The sequence below is a fragment of the Bos mutus genome, chromosome 7 (genome assembly GCF_027580195.1).
Source record: "Bos mutus isolate GX-2022 chromosome 7, NWIPB_WYAK_1.1, whole genome shotgun sequence".
Classification (NCBI taxonomy): Eukaryota; Metazoa; Chordata; class Mammalia; order Artiodactyla; family Bovidae; genus Bos; species Bos mutus.
Window position 1 is genome coordinate 89427310 of NC_091623.1, and position 22491 is coordinate 89449800.

The following is a 22491-nucleotide window of genomic DNA, read 5'->3' on the forward strand; positions in this document are numbered from 1 at the left end:
CACCAGTCCCACCCTACCTCTGTGTACCTTTCCCAAGTCCTTCCCTCCAGTAAGATTAGGAAACTTGTGGCTGGGGAGCTGATAGCCCCCACTCTCTGCTTCACTCTGGCAATAGTTCCAACATGGGATTTACAAGGCAAAATGTAACAATATCAGGTGATTGGGATGCTAGGAAAGGGTGCTATGAATCAACAAGGATGTAGGAGGTGATCAAGGGGTGTTACCTCTGCACTCTCCTTCAGCAACCAAGGCAAATCGGTTTGGGGTAGGAGGGTAGGCTTAGAAAAGGCATTTGCTCACAGTGCCTACTCAGTGAGTCTACTCAATGCTCTCCCCACAAAAGGAACCAGGAAAGCAAAAGGAACAAGGTCAACTTGATGGGCTGAAAGCAATATCCAAAGCCACCCATAAAAGACCAGCCTCTGAGAGTAAATTAGATGTTTGGAGCATAATTCTGTCTGGGCACTGTTGTAAAGAGCTTGACATCATCGGGCCTTTAATGAGGATCGGTAACTAAGGCTGGTGGAGGGTTGAGGAAGCCTCTGCAAACAAATATGACTCCAAGACTAATATTGACAGCTCCTCCAGCATACTCTCTCCCCAACAACCATGTCCTTTGTGGCTGCCAACACCTGCTAGATAAGCAGCATTGCTGTTGGGAACCTTGTGGATAATGACAAATGAACCAATCCTTTCTACAAAGATGTTACTCAACCATCATTCAATTCAATAATGTCTTTTGAGGCTGATTATGAGCCCAGCTTTATGCCAGGTGCAAAAATGATTAAGACACAAACTGCCCTGGGAGGGCTTTGCAAGCCACTGATTGGGGCTCAAAGCTCTGTATCTTACTCCACTTTCATTTGTAATCTTGATTTTCTGCCTTCTATCAAGACCTCTCTCACTGTTGGGCTTTAATTCCTGCCCTGCTGCTATCCTTAGCTAATCCAGGGTGTTAGCAGTTCAGTGAAAAACAGTTAAGAGAACAAGTTTTACAGACTACCTGGTTTCAATTGACATTATCAACACATGCTGGGTGACCTTGAGGATGTCACTTAATTTTTCTGTGCTTCAGTTTCTTCATCTGAAAAATAGCAGTATTTACTTTGTATAACAGTTTTGAGGATTAAACAAGTATATAGTGAGTAAAGGGTTTAGCTTAGTGCCAGGCACATAGCACACACGGAATATCACTGCAGGAGTTAATTATTCTATGAACTCAGTCAGCCCTTACCAGTCAACCTACAGTTTTGGAGTTGGAGGCTAGATCTTCTTCCTTTTGCTGAATATGCTAGTGGGCCAGAGTGCTTGTAGGGATCGAACAAGGAGAGTCATTTCTACCTTAAGGGCAGGAACTGTGACATATTTGAATGCTTGTGGTACTTAGAATTGACATCCCTAGAAAGAAACTAGTTAGTCCCTCACATTTGTCTGAACTGAATGGGGAAAGAAGATCCTCCATGCCTCTCACTTTATATATGGCTGGTAAGGAAAGGGAAATGCTTCCCTCTCTGTAGCAAAGGTTAGCCAGGTACTGGGGCTGAGATTGCAACGAGAAGTGTTTTCAGACCAAAAGGTTTCCATTCTTTATCACTTGACTTCATGCTGAATGAATACCAGTCAGTATAACGACACCAGCACAGAGCTAACCCCTTCATAGCCTCATGCAAAAGTTTCTGGATTAGGGTCTTAGTATCTGCCCTTAGCTTCAGTTCCTAAGCTGAAGCAACCCTATGGCCCTGACTTCTCAAGAACCTATAACTGAGGCACTTACACATTTAACACCTAATACAATGCCAATTTAGAAAGACACATCGTTCCATCGATGAGGATTTGGTAACAGCAAAGTCCATTAACATTACAGACTCTGGAGCCATACTGCCTGGGTTCATATCTCAACTCTGGCATTCATTAGCTGTGGGACTTTAAACAAGTTACTCAGTCTCTCTGTTCCTCAATTTCTTTATTGGTAAAACATGTATAATAGTGACTACGTACTTGCCTCACAGGATTGTTGTGAAAATTAGTTTATTTATATAAAATGAGTAAATGTTTACTTGCAAGCAGTAAACAACTGAAAGGTTGTTAGCTACTATTATTATTGTTTCTGAAAATAACATGAATCACGTGACATGGTACCTGTACAGTGGGAAGATATTTCAAGAAACTATATGGGAAAATGTAGCCTTTCAGGCAAATATAATTTTCCACAAAGTAGATAGCTTTTTAAGTCCTGAAGGAAATGGCAACCCACTCCAGTATTCTTGCCTGGAGAATCCCATGACGGAGGAGCTCGGTGGGCTACAGTCCATGGGGTCGCAAAGAGTCGGACACGACTGAGCGACTTCACTTTCACTTATGTTTTACAACTCAGAACTTCCATTTAAGATCACTGAAATGTGAATACGTGTGCACCAGTCTCTTCCCAGGTAGGGGCTTGCTTCTCCCTTTCTGGGAAGAATTATAGGAAATGACCCACTAGGGTAGGCAGTGAGTCAGGGACCCCTCCTCACACTTGGAAGTGGAGGTGCTTCATGCAGTTTCCTGGTCAGGCGACTAAGCTCCTGCCTGTTGTGAGGAAGTATGTGGAGTGGGACAAAAGAACAGCATCTTTCCCTCAGCTGTCTCCACCTATTAAAGCAGCAGCTCTTCTCTCCATTTTCCCCCAGCCCGTCTGAGCTCTGAGCTCAAGGGCTCAGGACAGGCAGGTTCAAGCTAGGGGTAGAGACTGCAGGCTGCAGTGGCTGCCTTAGAGAATACAGCAGTGCCCTCTGCTGTGAGGCAAGCATGCAGCACTCTGGGAGAAGAGCGTTCTTGAACCTTACAAAAATCAATGCAGTCACTTGGGCACACTCTTCCCTCCCAATCATTTTTTAAAAAGTCTCCCTGCTCCAAATCTGGGAAGGTATCATTTTTGTCTCCATTCTATCTCAGGCTAGGCTTCACAGCCTTTTGTCCATTTCTAGTTCTGAGCTATCACTACTTATCAGGTTAATGCCACAGAATGACAATGTGCAATTCCACTGCCATCCAGGCCAAGTAGGGCTGTACTTTACTACACAGACAAAAACCTACTCACCTTAAAGAGCTCTAAAAAAGGAAAGCCTGAGGTAATGCTGAAGAGTGTAACTTAAAAATATCTTTCTGTGGATCCCTGGTTGGGGAACTAAGATATAAAATGTCAGACAGCACGGCCAAATTTTTTTTTTTAATTGATTAATTAAATTAAATAATCTTTCTGAAGTCTAACTGATCTTGCTTGGTACTTTTCTTTTCTTTCATTCTTATCTTCATATGGCACGGATGTCTACTTCCAACCATCCTAAATCTGTCTCTGTGAAACATGAAGTAGAGTGGAAAAAAAACTTTGGAAAATGGGAAAAGTCAAAACTCCACTGAGGCAGACTTTCCTGGTGATCCAGTGGTTGAGAATCTGCCTGCCAGTGCAGGGGACACAGGTTCAGTCCCTGGTCTGGGAGACTCCACATGCTGCAGGGCAACTGGGCCTGTGCACCACAATTACTGACCCTGTACTCTCCAACGAAAAGCCACTGCAATGAGAAGCACCACAACTAGAGAGTAGCCCTCCAACACACTGCCCCCACTCTGCAACTAGAAGAAAGCCCGAGCAGCAGGAAAGGTCCAGTGCAGCCAAAAATAAATAAATATTTTTTAAATTCTATTGAGGCTGTAGATAAGGAACCTTTGGAATGCAACTCAGACCTATCACTTGGTCTTACAGAATGGCAATTATTTTGGTTTTCTGAGTCTTCATACCACAAAGAATTGAGTCTGGGGCACACTTTTAGGCAATTCATACCATGGAATGGTATAGGAAAGCAAAGTCTGGAACACTGCTGAAGAATTCCATTTAAAAGGTTTTCTTTAATTCCAGAGCTGTAGTTCTCAAGCCTTGACATGCATCACAATCACCTGAAAGGGAGATTTTTAAAACCCATATTTCTGTGCCCTAACTTCAGACATTCTGATTTAGTAGGTCTGGAGTGGGCTGTGAAAACCTGCATTTCAAGCAAAGTTCAGATAATGCTGATGGACCAGGGCCCAAACTTTGAGAACCATGGTCTAGAGAAAAGCACTTTGGCCTCAGCTATGAATAGAGATGGCTACATCTTTGTCTGAAGGAGTTTAAATGTGGTGATTACTTCCTTACATACATCTTCTAGGATTTTTTCTCATTCATCAATGTTTATATTTCCATTTTTTAAAAAAGAAGAGAGAGGGAGACAAAGAAGGAAAATACAGAGAAAGAAGATGGACAACTCTCTCAACACTCTCTTGCATAGCCAGAGCCCAGGAAAAAGATCTGGCTGACCTCTGAGAAGACGCAAGTAGTTAGCAAGAGGAATGCAACAGCCCCCTGAAGCAACATAAATCTCCATGCAACCCAAGGTTCCAACCTTAGAAAACTAGCTCGAGGACTTCCTCACTAGCCAGCAGCTCTACTAAAATGTAACCAATCCCACGCCTGAGATTTCATTAGTTTGGCAGCCTATTGGTTTGCTGACATCTTTTAACATATTACAATGAAAAGAGGCTGCATAGAAGATGGCCTCTACAGTGCCTTTTGGTGAGTCCCAGGCAGCCAGTAGGTGACCTGATATCATGGGCTCACATCCTTCACCAGTAAGGCAATCTGTTCCTGCAGCTGCCGCTCTCCTTCCCATGCTTTGCTCTGGTTTCGACACCTCAGCAGCTCAGCCTTATGGTCCTGGTGATGCATCGGGCAGTAGCTCTGTGGTTCACACAGCTCCTGAAAGGCAAGGGACAGAGTAAGGAATCCTCTTGATGCCTACAGTCTGCCCACGAGGTATAATAGAGATGCTACAGGGAATGGCTTAGAAGGAACAGCACTTTCTTCTCAGAGGGCTTTGCAGGCCCTGGGAGCTGCATGTTAAAGTTGGCTCCCCCAAGTCTGGGCTCCCCCATTGCCCCACATGCCCCATCCAAGATTTACCATATATTCTGGAAAGAAGTCTCTGTAGCCTCCTTTGAGGATGTATAGCTCTGGGTAGTACAGGGCAGGATACTGGTTCAGAGTCCTGTCCTCTTCTCTCAGAGAACGGCACCTTTAGAGAAAATCCAGAGATGGGTGAGATGGGAAAAAGCAAGTTCAGGATTCCATGGGTCATTCACTGGGGAAGGGAAGGAAGAATTGACTTTTCCTAACCCTCAAAAGGAACTCCAGATCTTATTTTTGCAAAACAAGGTGCAAGTAGCACCGCTCTTTCTCCTTTCCTCCATTGGTACCTAATTCCAAATCCCTTTTCCTTCACTACTTCAAACCTTTGAATTGTAGAAACTTCTTCCTTCCACCTCCTTAACATTCTTTTTTTTTTTTTTTTTTAACTTTATACATTCTTTAAAATATAGTGGAAATCATTCATTCTTTCAGTCTCTGTCTGAACTGGGCTGGGAAGGTTCCCTGGCTGTAAGTCCCAACTCAAGATCCATCACCCTCTCCATGCCCCCTCCTCGTGTAGACACTCACATTCGGGGACCCCTCTCAGAGGAGAATTCACAATGGAACACGATGACTATTCTTTTCCGGTTATCCCAAGGGACAATGGGTTTCTTCAGAAAGAAGTTATATAGTTCTTCTTGACTGTGCAAGTTTAATGCTCCCTGTAAAATAATTTTATTAAGTATTTCCTTAAGGGCGAGAGAACAGGGCCAACACTTAGAAATAACTGGAATACCATCTTGAAATATTTAGTTCAGGAAGACTAGACTATTAAGTACTTTCAGAGTGGAAATCTACCTGTATCTACCCACTGGGCCTGGCATGGAGCTTGGTTATATACTAGGTGCTCAATAAACATTTATAGAACAGAACTGCCTAAAGTGTAGGGATTATTGTGAGAAATGTCTGTAAGCATTAAGTGTTTGCCAAGTGCTGCTCAATCTCTGGATTAATGTTTTTATTTCCAGGTAGGAGCTTTTGGCTTCTATAGGAAAGAGGCAGATTGGTCTAGGAGGGAAAGGGAAAGTAAATTGCTCAAGGTTCACAGAATTACAACAGGAATGAGGACTGACAACCCCGATGTATTCCAAATGTATAATGTTTGCCCTGGTTCCAGAGGTCACAGGACCCTTTGCCTAGACTTCTTAAGTGGTATCTCTAGCTCCTCCCCTGCTAAGTCCTCAATATAACCTTACCTGAATGTGTCCTCCCAGGTACTCATATGGATAGCGGCAATCGATGATATAAAACTTCTCAATCAGACCCTGGAACTCCCCTGATAGTAAGGCAGCCACCTGTACAGAAACTATGACTGAATACCCTGCCTCTTTGTAGGGAGAGAAGAGCCAGTTACCCAGTTCCTAATGTGTACTCCTTTTAGTCACTCAGGATCCCACTGTATGCCCAGCCTCCAAAGTCCCCCTATATTTGAAACATGGCAATGGTGCAACCGCCCCCCACCAACCCTCCTCAAGTAAGAGAATAAAACAGGCAATGGCCTTTTGGAGAACCAAAATAGTCAGTATTGCCAAGACACAAGGGAGAAGATTCAAGCTACTTATTTGGAGGAAGACACGGATGCAATCAATCTCTGAGAAGACACCCAAGGATTTCTGTAAGGGCACAGGTAGCAGCTAGAGGTCTCAATTTTACAAGAAGAAATGAGAAATGATTCCCCACCCTCCACCGTAAGATTAGGAAGCGAGTTTCTCAAAAGGGATATGAAGGAAAGGGTTGATATCCAGAGGAGGAAACTTAAGCTACGTGTGGTTATATAAATTGGTTCAAACTTTCCAGAGGAAACTTTGTAAATACTTATAAAAAAATAAATGTAATTACATTTTCAGCAAGTTCTTTTCTAGCATCTTAAGTAAACAGAAGTACATAAAGATAGGGCACAATAATGTTGATCTCACCATTGCTTTAGATTATCAAAATATTATAAATAACTTAAATACTCAATAAAAGAGGTTTAGTTAAAAAAGTTATATATTATCAGTATAACAGAATATTACATAGCCATCAAAGGGATAATATAGATTTTTTTAAAATGATATAGAAAGATGTTTACAATGACTTACTAAGCTAACTACAAAATTACATGATTATGATACTATTTTTATAAAACTTATTATACCAGAATAAAATCTGTAAGGCCATAAGGAAAGTCTTACTAGTGCTTATCTCTGATGGTGAAACCTATGGGTAAAGTGACAAAATAATTATTGCACAAACTAGAATACTTTTGAGAGTAACAGAGAGCACTATTAATAATATGCAGTAATAGGCATAAATGGAATTGCAACATGTAAACCAGGATGTAAGGCCAGCCTAATTGGGTGATTTTTACTTTTCTCCCTTCCCCTTCCTCCTTCCTTTCTTACGTAACAATTATATATCATTTGCTTAATTACAAACAAAGGTGACATATAAGAGAGACTTTTAACATAGCTTCAGCTGAGTACAGAGTCCACATGAGTGAACAAAGTGAAAGAAATACAAATGGAAGTGGGGATTTTAGGGACAGAATAGACCAGATGGCAGCTTATGTAACCAGTTACCATCTCCAGAAATCTGCTTACTGTTTCTGGGTTGACGTACTTCAGATCTTGGTGTTTCCCTGACACGGTTGGCAGTGCACATACCTAGAAATACCCAAGAGCTAAAAAAACAGCAAGTTCTCTATACCCAAATTTGAAATCATGACCCATATATTGTCCTATCCAAATGACATTTAAAACCCCAGATGCCTTCAGAAATCAATGGTCTCAATGTGCATATGCAACGATCCCATTTCTAAGAACTGAACCTAAGGAACTAATTATGAATGTTAAAAAATTCTTAGATTTAGCTGCAAATATAGTCCATCTTGGTGCAGTTCATAAGGAAAAATTGTAGAAGTAAATAACAAGAAAGGATTTATCAGGAAATTACAGGCAGCCAAAAAAAAAAAAAAAAAAAAAATAGTGTGCTGCTATTAAAAGTGATGAAATGATGAAGAATTATTTATTACATGAAAAGATGTTCCTGATATATCAAAGGAGATGGAATAAAAACCTCAAAACAAGCATGGAAAAACAAAAAGTGTATTTGTGTACATGCATGTGTCTTTGTGAAAATACATACAGAGATATACACCAAAATATACACCAGAAATATACACCAAAAAAATAGTAAACAAAAACAATAATACTCTGATAAGATCTGGGGTAGATTCCATTTTCTATCTTTTCTGTAGTCACCAAATATGATTTATATAATTTTTAAATATGTTTTTTAAAAAAGTAGAAAGCTTCATATTTGGGACTTCCCTGGCAGTCCAGTGATTAAGACTCTGTGCTTCCACTGCAAGGGACACAGGTTCGACCACTGGTTAGGGAACTAAGGTTCCACATGCCATAGGGCACCACCAAAAAACAGAAAAAAGAAAGCCTCATACTTTTTCTACTTCTGTAGATATTTCCAGAGTGAATAAGGGATACTTTCTCATGAAAGGCTTAGGGCCTATATCTACCACTACAGCACCTTCAGGTTATCAGTGAGTACTTGCTAAAGATGCATATTAATTAAACTTAGTGTCCTCTGCAAGCAGATAAGATTCAGATCCAAAATACAGGATGAAATATATGGTGCAACCAAACTCACCTTGGAGAAATCACCAATCAGAGGCCCCTGGTTTGAATCTTCCTCCAGCATCTGAGTCATATTGATGTCACAGAGGGAGACCATTTTCTTTAGACCTAAGCCCTGAGGACAAGATTCCCCCGACCCCAATCCTCATGTTAAAGGTTTAAAAACCAAGGGAAGTAAGGAGTGTAGGGAGATTCATTAAAAATATGCATACTCTTTGATCTAATAATTCCGCTTGTTTTACTAAGAAAATAAAGACATGTAGAAAGATTTGGCTATTAAGGAGGTTTACAATAGAGAAAAATTACTAATAAATTAAATGATCAGTAACAGGATCTTGGTTAAACAAATCACATCCACACATTATTGATTACTATTAGGGAATAAAAAGTAAGCTGTAAATTAACTTCATTAACTTGAAAATATCACATCATTAAGTAGGTTAGAAAACATGTACTTTGTAATGCCTCTTTAATAAAAGAAAAAATATATTTGCATTAAAAAAAATCTGAAAGGCTATACATTATTAACAGTAATTATCTCTGGCCTGTGTGATTATGTACATTTTGCAATGGCTTCTTTTTGCTTATTTGAATTTTCTATTTTTCTATAATGTCATACACTGATTTTATAAAATAGCCAAATGTATTGAGATTTCTTTTTTAAAGGAGAGATACAGGATGAGGACTAAGTTTTTCAGAATTTGCTTTCCAGCAAACCAGTGTGCTCTATGATGTTATTTCTGTCCAAATGCCTATAAAACAGCAATAAATATCCTTCTCAATTACAGTTCCCTTGTATTCTCTCAGATCTTAAAAAAGGTGGTTGGGAAGACAATACAATGATATCATTTCAAAAATTATAATAACATATTTATTATTAAATACTTTATATATGGGTGCAGATGTAGAAAAGGAAAATGGAAAGAGGAGATAAAAGTAAAAGTACAAGGCCAAAAGCTATGCAAAAGCAACCCCCAACCCAGAAAAGTGGAGAAGATGAGATAAAGATTAAAGAGACTGTCTTTTTTAAAAGTTTCTGACAAAAAAAAGAAAAAAAAGTCTTACCTTTCCGAGCTCTTTTTGGTTTGAACAATACTTCTTTTTTAGTTTATCTGGTATTGTGCTGTCCTTGAATTTTACCACCTGCTTCAAACTTGGACTGTTTAAGCTGTCTGGCAATGATGAGGAGCGATACAGGGAGCTCCGGTTCAGAGGTGGCTGTTTGGAAACATGAAACCCCAAAGTTCTTATTCCTTAAAGTGTATCTTCAGGCCAGCACTGTGAACCTCCCCTGGGAGGTTGTTAGCAATGCAGAATCCCAGATGTTAGGCTTCTTCCCAAACCTGATGAATTAAAATTTGCACTCTAACAAGATGCCCAGGTGATTCCTAGAAACACTTAAGTTTGAGAAACAATGCCCCAGGTAAGGAACCTGTCCTCCCTTCCTCATTAACACGTTCTCCTCAGACTCCATGATGTTCCATCTCTAAGACGTTTTAACTCCAGCCAAATTCTCAACCTGATCATCATATATACAATAGTTGTAGAAAAAAGCAAATGCAAGCTTAATTCCTCTAGTCATATGATAGCTTCTCTATGGGATCCTAAGACCCTGACTATCAAGATTTAAGAATCCCAACAAAACTGAAAATAACAAGCCAAAAAAGCAAGCCTGGGTGAAAAGTACTATGAAGCAAGAGTATATAGTTGTCCCTTGAGACAACTGTGAGGTATCTGTGAGAGGCTGGTTCCAGGACTCCCACAGATACTAAAATCTGGGGGTGCTCAAGTCCCTTATTTAAAATCATGTAGTATATTCTATGAACATCCCTCTGTACATTTATTTTATTTATTTATTTATTGACCATGCTGCACAGCATGTGAAATCTTAGTTTCCTGACCAGGGGTCAAACCTATGCCCCATGCAGTTGAACTGCAGAGTGGTTAACCCAGGGAATTCCCTCTAATATATTTTAAATCATCTCCAGATTGCTTATAATATGTGTGTGTGCATGTATGTGCGTGTGCACGCACACTCATGCATGCATGCTAAGTCACTTTAGTCGTGTCTGACTCTGCAACCCCGTGGACTATAGTCTGCCAGGTTCCTCTGTCCATGGATTTTCCAGACAAGAATACCGGAGTGGATTGCCATGCCCTCCTCCAGGGGATCTTCCTGACCCAGAGATCGAACCCACATCTCCAGCATTGGCAGGTGGACTTTTTACCACTGTGCTGCCTGGGAAGCCCGCTTATAATACCTATACAATGTAAATGCTATGTAAATAGTTTTCCATGTAGGCAAATTCAAGCTTGCTTTTTGGAACTTCCTTCAGGGGGAAAAAAGAAAACTTAAAATTTTTTTTTCAATCTATGGAGTGAAAGAGAAAAACTATCATTAAGGCTTAAAAGAGGTTGGTTAATGCGGGAAGAAAAACAGCAAAATAAGCATCATGCAAGGGAAAAGGAAATAATAGAATCTAATATCAGGATGAGGACTAGATGGCTTTACAGCTGAATTCTACCAAAAATTTAGAGAAAAGCTAACACCTATCCTACTCAAACTCTTCCAGAAAATTTCAAAGGAAGGTAAACTTCCAAGCTCCTTCTATGAGGCCACCATCACCCTAATACCAAAACCAGACAAAGATGCCACAAAAAAAGAAAACTACAGGTCAATATCACTGATGAACATAGATGCAAAAATCCTTAACAAAATTCTAGCAAACAGAATCCAACAACATATTAAAAAGATCATACATCATGACCAAGTGGGCTTTATCCCAGGGATGCAAGGATTCTTCAATATCTGCAAATCAATCAATGTAATACACCACAGTAACAAACTGAAAAATAAAAACCATATGATTATCTCAATAGATGCACAGAAAGCCTTTGACAAAATTCAATATCCATTTATGATAAAAACCCTCCAGAAAGCAGGCATAGAAGGAACATACCTCAACATAATAAAAGCTATAAAAGACAAACCCACAGCAAACATTACCCTCAATGGTGAAAAATTGAAAGCATTTCCCCTAAAGTCAGGAACAAGACAAGGGTGCCCACTCTCACCACTACTATTCAATATAGTTTTGGAAGTTTTGGCCACAGCAATCAAAGCAGAAAAAGAAATAAAAGAAATCCAGATTGGAAAAGAGGAAGTAAAACTCTCAGTTTGCAGATGACACGATTCTCTACATAGAAAACCCTAAAGATTCCACCAGAAAATTACTAGAGCTAATCAATGAATATAGTAAAGTTGCAGAATATAAAGTCAACACACAGAAACCCCTTGCATTCCTGTACACTAATAATGAGAAAATAGAAAGAAGCCAGAAAGAAAAACACCAATACAGTATACTAACGCATATATATGGAATTTAGAAAGATGGTAACAATAACCCTGTATATGAGACAGCAAAAGAGACACTGATGTATAGACCAGTCTTTTGGACTCTGTGGGAGAGGGAGAGGGTGGGATGATTTGGGAGAATGGCATTGAAATACATATAATATCATATATGAAACAGGTTGCCAGTCCAGGTTCGATGCACGATACTGGATGCTTGGGGCTGGTGCACTGGGACGACCCAGAGGGATGGTATGGGGAGGGAGGAGGGAGGAGAGTTCAGGATGGGGAACACATGTATACCTGTGGCGGATTCATTTTGATATTTGACAAAACCAATGCAATATTGTAAGTTTAAAAATAAAAAATAAAAAAAAAAAGAAAATAGAAAGAAATTAAGGAAACAATTCCATTCACCATTGCAACGAAAAGAATAAAATACTTAGGAATATATCTACCTAAAGAAACTAAAGACCTATATATAGAAAACTATAAAACACTGATGAAAGAAATCAAAGAGGACACAAATAGATGGAGAAATATACCATGTTCATGGATTGGAAGAATCAATATAGTGAAAATGAGTATACTACCCAAAGCAATTTATAGATTAAATGCAATCCCTATCAAGCCACCAATGGTATTTTTCACAGAACTAGAACAAACAATTTCACAATTTGTATGGAGATACAAAAAACCTTGAATAGCCAAAGCAATCTTGAGAAAGAAGAATGGAACTGGAGAAATCAACCTGCCTGACTTCAGGCTCTACTACAAAGCTACAGTCATCAAGACAGTATGGTACTGGCACAAAGACAGAAATATAGATCAATGGAACAAAATAGAAAGCCCAGAGCTAAATCCACACACCTATGGACACCTTATCTCTGACAAAAGAGGCATGAATATACAATGGAGAATAGACAATCTCTTTAACAAGTGGTGGTGGGAAAACTGGTCAACCACTTGTAAAAGAATGAAACCAGGACACTTTCTAATACCATACACAAAAATAAACTCAAAATGGATTAAAGATCTAAATGTAAGACCAGAAACTATAAAACTCCTAGAGGAAAACATAGGCAAAACACTCTCTGACATAAATCACAGCAGGATCCTCTATGACCCACCTCCCAGAGTAATGGAAATAAAAGCAAAAATAAACAAATGGGACCTAATTAAACTTAAAAGCTTTGTACAACAAAGGAAACTATAAGCAAGGTGAAAAGACAGCTTTCAGAATGGGAGAAAATAACAGCAAACAAAGCAACAGACAAAGAATTAATCTCAAAAATATATACAAGCAACTCCTGCAGCTCAATTCCAGAAAAATAAATGACCCAATCAAAAAGTGGGCCAAAGAAATAAACAGACATTTCTCCAAAGAAGACATACAGATGGCTAACAAACACATGAAAAGATGCTCAACATGACTCATTATCAGAGAAATGCAAATCAAAACCACAATGAAGTACCATTTCACACCGGTCAGAATGGCTGCTATCCAAAAGTCTACAAACAATAAATGCTGGAGAGGGTGTGGAGAAAAGGGAACCATCTTACACTGTTGGTGGGAATGCAAACTATTCTCCACCATGGAGAACAGTGTGGCGATTCCTTAAAAAACTGGAAATAGAACTGCCATATGACCCAGCAATCCCACTGCTGGGCATACACACTGAGGAAACCAGAATTGAAAGAGACATTTGTACCTCAATGTTCATTGCAGCACTGTTTCTAATAGCCAGGACATGGAAGCAACCTAGATGTCCATCAGCAGATGAATGGATAAGAAAGCTGTGGTACATATACACAACAGAATATTACTCAGCCATTAAAAAGAATACATTTGAATCAGTTCTAATGAGGTGGATGAAACTGGAGCCTATTATACAGAGTGAAGTAAGCCAGAAAGAAAATCACCAATTCAGTATATTAATGCATATATATGGAATTTAGAAAGACGGTAACGATAAACCTATATGCGAGACAGCAAAAGAGACACAGATGTATAGAACAGCCTTTTGGACTCTGTGGGAGAAGGCGAGGGTGGAATGATTTGAGAATAGCACTGAGATATGTATACTATCATATGTGAAACAGATCACCAGTCCAGGTTCCATGCATGGGACAGGGTGCCCAGGGCTGGTGCACTGGGATGACTCAGAGGGATGGGATGGGGAGGGAGGTTGGAGGAGGGTTCAGGATGGGGAACATATGTACACCCATGGCTGATTCATAACAATGTATGGCAAAACCACTACAATATTGTAAAGTAATTAGTCTCCAATTAAAATAAATAAATTGAAAAAAAATATCAGGATGACCATTATAGGATTGATACTATGAAGCCTATCAGGAAAAAAAAAAATGGATTAAATACCATGGGAGCTGCTCGCCCAGGAATAGACTAAGTACAGAAGTATAGACTAATTGTCTCTTTGAAAGATATGATATGGGTGTTATATACCCAGATGCAGGGGGATATATTAAAAGATCTCTGATAGCAACTTTAAACTAATCCAAGATTCTTATCCTCTGTTTTCCTTCTTTATATACTTATCTCACTAACTGCCATGGATTGATTTAGAAGCAGGCTAGACCATAAGAGAGTCAAAATTGGAAAACATATTGATAGTCAATGGTTTCTGAGAGAAGAAAGTAAGAACATCAGTAATTTACTGTACAACACAATAACTACATCTACACAACAGTATTTGTCACACCCATGGTTCTGTCTAAAGAAAACTTGATTGTTCATGGTACCAGTTAAAGGTACAGATCACATTTGATATACCAACATTCTATACCTACTTTTTCCCTTGGACCCCTGTCAGTCAACGCCCTATAGTCTCCACAATCCTACTGCAAGCCACTGGTGACTGGACCATATTGCTGACTGAACACTCCTATTGAGTGGTCAAAAATATGTAAACATAATCTGGGTCAATCAGGTTCCCTCTCTGGGAGTCAAACTTGCAAAATGTCAAAATAATTAGGCAGCAGGAGAAGGCAATGGCACCCTACTCCAGTACTGTTGCCCGGAAAACCCCATGGATGGAGGAGCCTGGTAGGCTGCAGTCCATGGGGTCGCTAAGAGTCAGACACGACTGAGCGACTTCACTTTCACTTTCCACTTTCATGCATTGGAGAAGGAAATGGCAACCCACTCCAGTGTTCTTGCCTGGAGAATCCCATGGACGGAGAAGCCTGGTAGGCTGCAGTCCAAGGGGTCGCACAGAGTTGGACACGACTGAAGCGACTTAGCAGCAGCAGCAGCAGAAGCCAAAGTTTTATTAAAAGGAAGGAGCCAAGAGATACAGTCAAGGTCATGACACCAATGATGAATGGATGGATGAACCAAAGGTATAATGGTAGAGGAGATGTGGTAAAGAACCGAGAAGCAGGCTACCCAGCCTCCATGAATGACTTCCCTTCGTATTACTACAGTTTTGCCCTGAGAAGAATGCAGGAGAAAGCTAGATCAGAATTTCAAATTTGCTGGCCTTAGTCAACCTTTGTTTCTTTAACCAAAAGAGCCTCTCTAGAACACACTGTAATTATTAAGCAAAGAGTTCATTTTAAAGAGTTTGAATTAACTATCTACTAAGTGAAATGTATCCATTTATTAGCATTACATCTAAGAAATCTTTGCCTAACATAGGGTCACAAACATTCTTCTGTTTTTTTCTTCAGCTGTTCTGCACTCTTATGTTTAGGCCCATGATTCATTTTGTGTAAAGTTATATATATGATATGAAGTATAGATTGAAATTTTTGTTTTTCACATGGATTTTCCATTGCTCCAGCACAATTTGTTGAAAAGACTATGCTTTCTGCATTTAATTGTTTTTGTATCTTCGTCTATTATCAATCGACCATACATGCATGGGTCTATTTCTCAAATCTCTATTCTGTTGCACTGAAGCTTTAGGTTATTGGTAGCTATTATGATGGCAATAATGAGGGTGATAAACATCTCTTTGGGTTTCATATAGTCCAAAGACAAGAAGCCAGAAATAAACGTTCACAGAAAACTATTTCAACAAACAGAAACAGCCACTACTGCTTTGATAGGTTATTTCCAATACATTTATATAAAAACAAATGGCTGCTGCTGCTGCTGCTAAGTCGCTTAAGTTGTGTCCGACCCTGTGCGACCCCATAGATGGTAGCCTATCAAAGCTATCCCCGTCCCTGGGATTCTCCAGGCAAGAACACTGGAGTGGGTTGCCATTTCCTTCTCCAATGCATGAAAGTGAAAAGTGAAAGTGAAGTTGCTCAGTTGTGTCCAACTCTTAGCGACCCCATAGATTGCAGCCTACCAGACTTCTCCATCCATGGGGTTTTCCAGGCAAGAGTACTGGAGTGGGTTGCCATTGCCTTCTCCAAACAAATGGCAACTGACTGCAAAGAGTGTAAGTGCTAAGTCATAGAGGAACAATGATAATGATACTTTAGCTTTGTCTAGCTAGTCAGGAGTTTCCCAGTGTCCAGAAGCTGGTGAGGGTAGATCCTAGGACCAACTGTAGCCTAGAGGCTCTGCACGATTTCTCTCCTTTCCTACCTCAGGCAACTTTTTCCCTCACTCACATTGGTTTCTCAGCTCCTTGAACACACTAGTATCTTTTCACCTTGGGACTTTGGCACTTAACAATATTCCTTTGTCATGGAACAATCTAGCTATGTCTGGTTCTTTATTGACTCCTGTCATGTACAGTTCCTTATCAGTTCAGTTCAGTCACTCAGTCGTGTCTGAACTTGCAACTCCATGAACTGCGGCACACCAGGCTTCCCTGTCCATCACTAACTCCCAGAGCTTGCTCAAACTTATGTCCATCGAGTTGGTGATACCATCCAACCATCTCATCCTCTGTTGTCCCCTTGTCCTCCTGCTTTCAATCCTTCCCAGCTTCACGGTCTTTCCCAATGAGTCAGTTCTTCACATCAGGTGGCCAAAGTATTGGAGCTTCAGCGTCAGCATCAGTCCTTCCAATGAATATTCAGGACTGATTTCCTTTAGGATTGACTGGTTTGATCTCCTTGCTGTCCAAGGGACTCTCAAGAGTCTTCTCCAACACCACAGTTCAAAAGCATCCATTCTTCAGCACTCAGCTTTCTTTATGGTCCAACTCTTACACCCATACCTGACTATCGGAAAAACCATAGCTTTGACTAGACAGATCTTTATTGGCAAAGTAATGTCTCTGTTTTTTAATATGCTATCTTGGTTAGTCATAGCTTTTCTTCCAAGGACCAAGCGTCTTTTAATTTCATGATTGTAGTCACCATCTGCTGTGATTTTGGAGCCCAAGAAAATAGTCTCTCACTGTTTCCACTGTTTAGCCATCTATTTGCCATGAAGTGATGGGACTGGAGGCCATGATTTTTGTTTTTTGAATGTTGAGTTTTAAGCCAGCTTTTTCACTCTCCTCTTTCACTTTTGTCAAGAGGCTCTTTAGTTCCTCTTTACTTTCTGTCATTAGGGTGGTGTCATCTGCATATCTGAGGTTATTGATATTTCTCCCCCAATCTTGATTCCAGCTTGTGCTTCATCCAGTCTGGCATTTCACATGATGTACTCTGCATATAAGTTAAATAAGCAGAATGACAATATACAGCCTTGATGTACTCCTTTTCCTATTTGGAACCAGTCTGTTGTTCCATGTCCAGTTCTAACTATTGCTTCTTGACCTGAATATAGATTTCTCAGGAGGCAGGTAAGGTGGTTTGGTATTCTTAGAATTTTCCACAGTTTATTGTGATCCACACAGTCAAAAGCTTTATCATAGTCAATGAAGCAGATGTTTTTCTGGAATTCTCTTGCTTTTTCTGTGATCCAGTGGATGTTGGCCATTGGATCTCTGGTTCCTCTTCCTTTTTCTAAATCTAGCTTGAACATCTTAAAGTTCTTGGTTCATGTACTGTTGAAGCCTAGCTTGGAGAATTTTGAACATTACTTTGCTAGTGTGTGAGATGAGTACAATCGTGCAGTAGTTTGAACATTCTTTGGCATTGCCTCTCTTTGGGATTGGAAGGAGTTGATAGTTCCTTATCAACTCACCCTAATTCATCCAGGACTTTCTCACTTTTAGAATGAAAGTCCCATGTCCTGAGAACCCCCTCAGTTTCAGGCAAACTGGGACAGTTCATGAATCTGTTCTCAACTAAATATCTCCTGCTTGAGGAGGCCTTTCCTAATTACCTCCATTTAAAGGTTTCCTTCTGTCAAGACGCTATATTGGTCCCTATTTCGTTTCCTACATTACACTTGGACAATTTGTAATAGTTAAATTATTTTGTCTCTGTCACAGTCATTTGCAATTTGGCTACTAAGCATCCTATTTTAGTAAAATCTCAAATTAGACAGAACGAAGACTTGCCTCCTGATAAGAAGACAAAAGGGGACAGATAATCCCTTTTCCGTTCTCTTATAGTCAACTTCATATTCTTGACTGGATTTTGAACCTTGAGAAACAATACAAAAGCACAGCACTGGTTAAGACGTTTTTATGCTGCATCACAGTGGACAATATAGTGGGTGGCAGCAATGTCCCTGACCAAGAGTCCAGCAGCAAGGTGGGTTATGTTCTGTGGCAGGGGGCCAGTAATAGTGGCACTGAGCATTTAGCCAGCAAGTGGTGGCTTCCAGAGCACAACGTTCCTATAGTAGCACTTTGGCTGGGCCTCATCTTATTTTCCAAACTTCCTGATAATTTTTCAAGTTCCTCAATATCTTCCAGAAAAATCTTTTTTCTGCCTGAGGTAACTATAATCTATTTCTGTTATTTGCAACCAAGAACTCAAACTAAGTTCATCTAGTAAGTTGATGAACATGTTTTTTGGTTTTGGGTTTTTGTGTCTCTATGTCAGGAATATAAACCCCAAGAGGGCACAAACCTAGAGTGTTTTGTTCACCATTGTATCACAGTGCCTGACCCTTAACAAGTGTCAACAGGGTTTTTTTTTTTTATAAGAAATGAATCAAAAATCACAAAGGTTATACCAATCTCGCTTTATAAGGTATCCCATTCCATTTAGCATCAAAGAGATAAACCAGTAACAGACAATCCCTATACTTTTTCTAACCTAAAATCTACTGCAATGCAGTCTTAAACAGTAGGTTCTCAACAAAAAATTACTTTATAAGAGTCATAATCCAAGAAAACAAGCCATTGGTCTTTAATATTTATTAAAGACCAATAAAATAAATACCTAACAGCCACATGTTATTCTTCCATGTAAACAAACAAAATTACAGAGTGTTTACTGGGGTGAGTCTATTTTAAATTCACTGTCATATAATGTTTATATTGTACAATTCAAAATGAACAAAGTTTCTAAGACTGTGAAAGATCATCAATCAGCAAAGAAAGATTCAATTTTGTTCAGTTATTGTACTTATAATTTCACAAAAGCAGTTTAAATACTTCAGAAAAATTTCAAACAATAAAATTGAAAACAAAAGAATTTTCTTTTTAATCAACATTAAATTCAACTTTATTACGTTAATAACTATTGAGACTTGTCTGTATTAATGCCAACATTTTACAAATACGAAGACTAACTTGTATTTCAAGAGCAACATTAAGGTTCATTTCACAATGGGCTTTTTTGTTTTTTTCCAAAAGGCCTAGTAGCATTTTCCCCATGCTAACTATCCCTAACTTTCTTTTTTCCACAGATCTACTCTCCATAATCAGCAAGTCCTCAAAAATGTTTTCTTTAGGAAGGTCACTGTCAATTCTCCCAATACCCAGTATGTCCCTTTTTGATTGTTATCTTGGTTCTGTTGTTTTGCCACAAACCAAGGAAATTAAAAGAAAACAGAATTTAATTTAGTGGGAGGGGGGTTCAGGATGGGGGGACATACGTGCACCCATGGCTGATCCATGTCGATGTAAGGCAAAAACCATCATAATACTGTAAAGTAATTATCCTCCAACTAAAATTAATTAGTTTTTTAAAAATAACATTAAAAATTACATTTTTAACTTCAATTTATAGTGCAGTGGCTCCCAGACTTTAGTGTGCATCAAAATCACCTGGAGGAACTACTGAACTAGATTACTGGGCCCCACTCACTTCCCTGGTGGCTCAGACGCTAAAGCGTCTATCTTCAATGTGGGAGACCCAGGTTCAATCCCTGGGTTGGGAAGATTCCCTGGAGAAGGAAATGGCAATCCACTCCAGTACTATTGCCTGGAAAATCCCATGGACAGAGGAGCCTGGTAGGATACAGTCCACGGGGTCGCAAAGAGTTGGACACGACTGAGCGACTTCTCTTCACCCACACAGATTCTGATTTAGATCTGGGGTCAGTTCAGTTCAGTTCCTCACTCATGTCTGGCTCTTTGCAACCCCATGGACTGCAGCATGTCAGGCTTCCCTGTTCATCACTAATTCCCAGAGCTTGCTCAAACTCATGTCCATCCAGTTGATGATGTCATCCAACCACCTCGTCCTGTGTCTTCCCCTTCTCCTCCTGCCTTCAATCTTTCCCAGCATCAAGGTCTTTTCCAGTGAGTCAGTTCTTTACATCAGGTAGCCAAATAATGGAGCTTCAGCTTCAGCATCAGCCCTTACGATGAATATTCAGGCTGAGTTCCTTTAGGATTGATTGGTTTGATCTCCTTGAAGTCCAAAGGACTCTCAAGAGTCTTCTCCAACACCACAATTCAAAAACATCGATTCTTCGGCGCTCAGCTTTCCTTATGATCCAACTCTCACATCCAACCAGGACTACTGGAAAAACCATAGCTTTGACTAGACAGATCTTTGTCAGCAAAGTAATGTCTCTGCTTTTTAATATGCTATCCAGGTTTGTCATAGCTTTTCTTCCAAGGAGCAAGTGTCTTTTAATTTCACGGCTGCAGCCACCATCTGCAGATTTTGGAGCCCCAAAAAATAAAGTCAGCCACTGTTTCCACTGTTTCCCCATCTATTTGCCATGAAGTGATGAGACTGGATGCCATGATCTTCGTTTTCTGAATGTTGAGTTTTAAGCCAACTTTTTCACTCTCCTTTTTCATTTTCATCAAGGGGCTCTTTAGTTCTTCTTCACTTTCTGCCATAAGGGTGGTGTCATCTGCATATCTGAGGTTATTGATATTTCTCCTGGCAATCTTGATTCCAGCTTGTGCTTCTTCCAGCCCAGCGTTTCTCATGATGTACTCTGCATTTAAGTTAAATAAGCAGGGTGACAATATACAGCCTTGATGTACTCCTTTTCCTATTTGGAACCAGTCTGTTGTTCCATGTCCAGTTCTAACTGTTGCCTCCTTACCTACATACAGGTTTCTCAAGAGGCAGGTCAGGTGGTCTGGTATTCCCATCTCTTTCAGAATTTTCTACAGTTTATTGTGATCCACACAGTCAAAGGCTTTGTCATAGTCAATAAAGCAGAAATAGATGTTTTTCTGGAACTTTCTTCCTTTTTTGATGCTCCAGCAGATGTTGGCAATTTGATCTCTGGTTCCTATGCCTTTTCTAAAACCAGCTTGAACATCTGGAAGTTCATGGTTCACGTATTGCTGAAGCTTGGCTTGGAGAATTTTGAGCATTACTTTACCAGTGCATGAGATGAGTGCAATTGTGTGGTAGTTTGAGCATTCTTTGGCATTGCCTTTCTTTGGGATTGGAATGAAAACTGACCTTGTCCAGTCCTGTGGCCACTGCTGAGTTTTCCAAATTTGCTGGCATATTGAGTGCAACACTTTCACAGCATCATCTTTTAGGATTTGAAATAGCTCAACTGGAATTCCATCCCCTCCACTAGCTTTGTTCGTAGTGATGTTTCCTAAGGCCCACTTGACTTCACATTCCAGGATGTCTGGCTCTAGGTGAGTGATCACACTATCGTGATTATCGGGGTCGTGAAGATCTTTTTTGTACAGTTCTTCTGTGTATTCTTGCCACCTCTTCTTAATATCTTCTGCTTCTGTTAGGTCCATACCATTTCTGTCCTTTATTGAGTCCACCTTTGCATGAAATGTTCCCTTGGTATCTCTAATTTTCTTGAAGAGATCTCTAGTCTTTCCCATTCTATTGTTTTCCTCTATTTCTTTGCATTGATCGCTAAGGAAGGCTTTCTTATCTCTCCTTGCTATTCTTTGGAACTCTGCATTCAGATGCTTTTATCTTTCCTTTTCTCCTTTGCTTTTTGCTTCTCTTCTTTTCACAGCTATTTGTAAGGCCTCCTCAGACAGCCATTTTGTCTTTTTGCATTTCTTTTTCTTGGGAATGGTCTTGATCCCTGTCTCCTGTACACTGTCACAAACTCCATCCATAGTTCATCAGGCACTCTGTCTATCAGATCTAGTTCCTTAAATCTATTTCTTACTTCCACTGTATAATCCTAAGGGATTTGATTTAGGTCATACCTGAATGATCAAGTGGTTTTCCCTACTTTCTTCAATTTAAGTCTGAATTCGGCAATAAGGAGTTCATGATCTTAGCCACAGTCAGCTCCCGGTCTTGTTTTTGCTGATTGTATAGAGCTTCTCCATCTTTGGATGCAAAGAATA

The 22491-nt window shown here is 39.8% G+C and overlaps 1 protein-coding gene across 3 annotated transcripts in view; it reads right to left on the reverse strand.

The window, feature by feature from the left end:
- Positions 1-1975: 1975 nt before the first annotated feature.
- The window catches only part of CDC25C (cell division cycle 25C), a 37822-nt gene continuing 17306 nt past the window's right edge, over positions 1976-22491 (reverse strand). Inside the window, exons 8-14 of one of the 3 annotated variants that reach the window (XM_070374407.1) lie at positions 9679-9831; positions 8627-8728; positions 7564-7626; positions 6178-6276; positions 5510-5643; positions 4976-5087; positions 1976-4771 (exon numbers count right to left, since the gene is read on the reverse strand). In XM_070374407.1, the coding sequence (XP_070230508.1) occupies positions 4622-4771; positions 4976-5087; positions 5510-5643; positions 6178-6276; positions 7564-7626; positions 8627-8728; positions 9679-9831 (813 nt within the window). In that variant the 3' untranslated portion in view covers positions 1976-4621. The remainder of the gene's footprint in view (positions 4772-4975; positions 5088-5509; positions 5644-6177; positions 6277-7563; positions 7627-8626; positions 8729-9678; positions 9832-22491) is intronic. The other 2 variants (XM_070374406.1, XM_070374408.1) reach the window with 2 other exon arrangements.